General features: G+C 40.1%; 1 protein-coding gene across 4 annotated transcripts in view; it reads left to right on the forward strand.

Moving 5' to 3' along the window:
• Nucleotides 1-671, forward strand: part of ZMYND8 (zinc finger MYND-type containing 8) — a 106,425-nt gene that overhangs the window by 1,129 nt on the left and 104,625 nt on the right. For 3 of the 4 annotated variants that reach the window (XM_018573965.1, XM_018573968.1, XM_018573969.1), the window contains exon 1: nucleotides 155-226. The exons of the other annotated variant lie outside the window; for it this stretch is intronic. In XM_018573965.1, the coding sequence (XP_018429467.1) occupies nucleotides 213-226 (14 nt within the window). In that variant the 5' untranslated portion in view covers nucleotides 155-212. Of the gene's footprint in view, nucleotides 1-154; nucleotides 227-671 lie in introns of those variants that run through there. 4 annotated transcript variants of the gene reach the window in all.

Raw genomic sequence — 671 nt, forward strand, 5'->3', positions numbered from 1 at the left:
ATGCCCTGGCAGACATTTTGGGCCTAGCTTGCATCTGTGGACTGCTAAAGCACTTTGCTCTTAAAGCCACCGCTGGTTCTTTACGTTGCGGGTTGCAGACTAAACCCGCTCTACGGTTCTTTTTTTGTTCCTTTTATTTTTGTGACCAGTATACGTGTTTTATTTTTCTGTACTCGGATCTATGCTTCACTGTGGCCCCGAACACAAGTAATATGGATGTCAAACAGTAAGTAGATGACACGTCGTTGTACACCTTTTAAAACTAGAATGTACATTCTTTTATTGACACCTTCGAGCTCCTTCTTTTTTTATATAAATATATTCGTCACGGTTTGATGAAAACAGAAGTGGATGTTTTTGGTTTCAGCATGAACGTTGTTCTTGTTTAATAATAACTGTGTCTCTTTTTCTCTCAGTTGGTGTTATTTAGATTCCCTTTTTATGTGTTAGACTTTTGCTTAACCCCCATTCCCCGTGTGCTGTAGTTAGACATATGCAGGCAGAGGGCTTGTAGGCCTCTGGCAGGCCACACAAAGGGTTAAATGATCAATTTTTCTTACAAGTGTGCCTTTTTTTTGGGTTCGGCTCTCGTAAAGCACAAGGTAAGTTCGGAGTATTCCAATGCGCCTGTATGACAAAGTGGACCTTTTTTTTTACGTTTTATTTTCAGT

The sequence above is a fragment of the Nanorana parkeri genome, unplaced genomic scaffold (assembly GCF_000935625.1).
Source record: "Nanorana parkeri isolate BGI_ZX_2015 unplaced genomic scaffold, ASM93562v1 scaffold2648, whole genome shotgun sequence".
Classification (NCBI taxonomy): Eukaryota; Metazoa; Chordata; class Amphibia; order Anura; family Dicroglossidae; genus Nanorana; species Nanorana parkeri.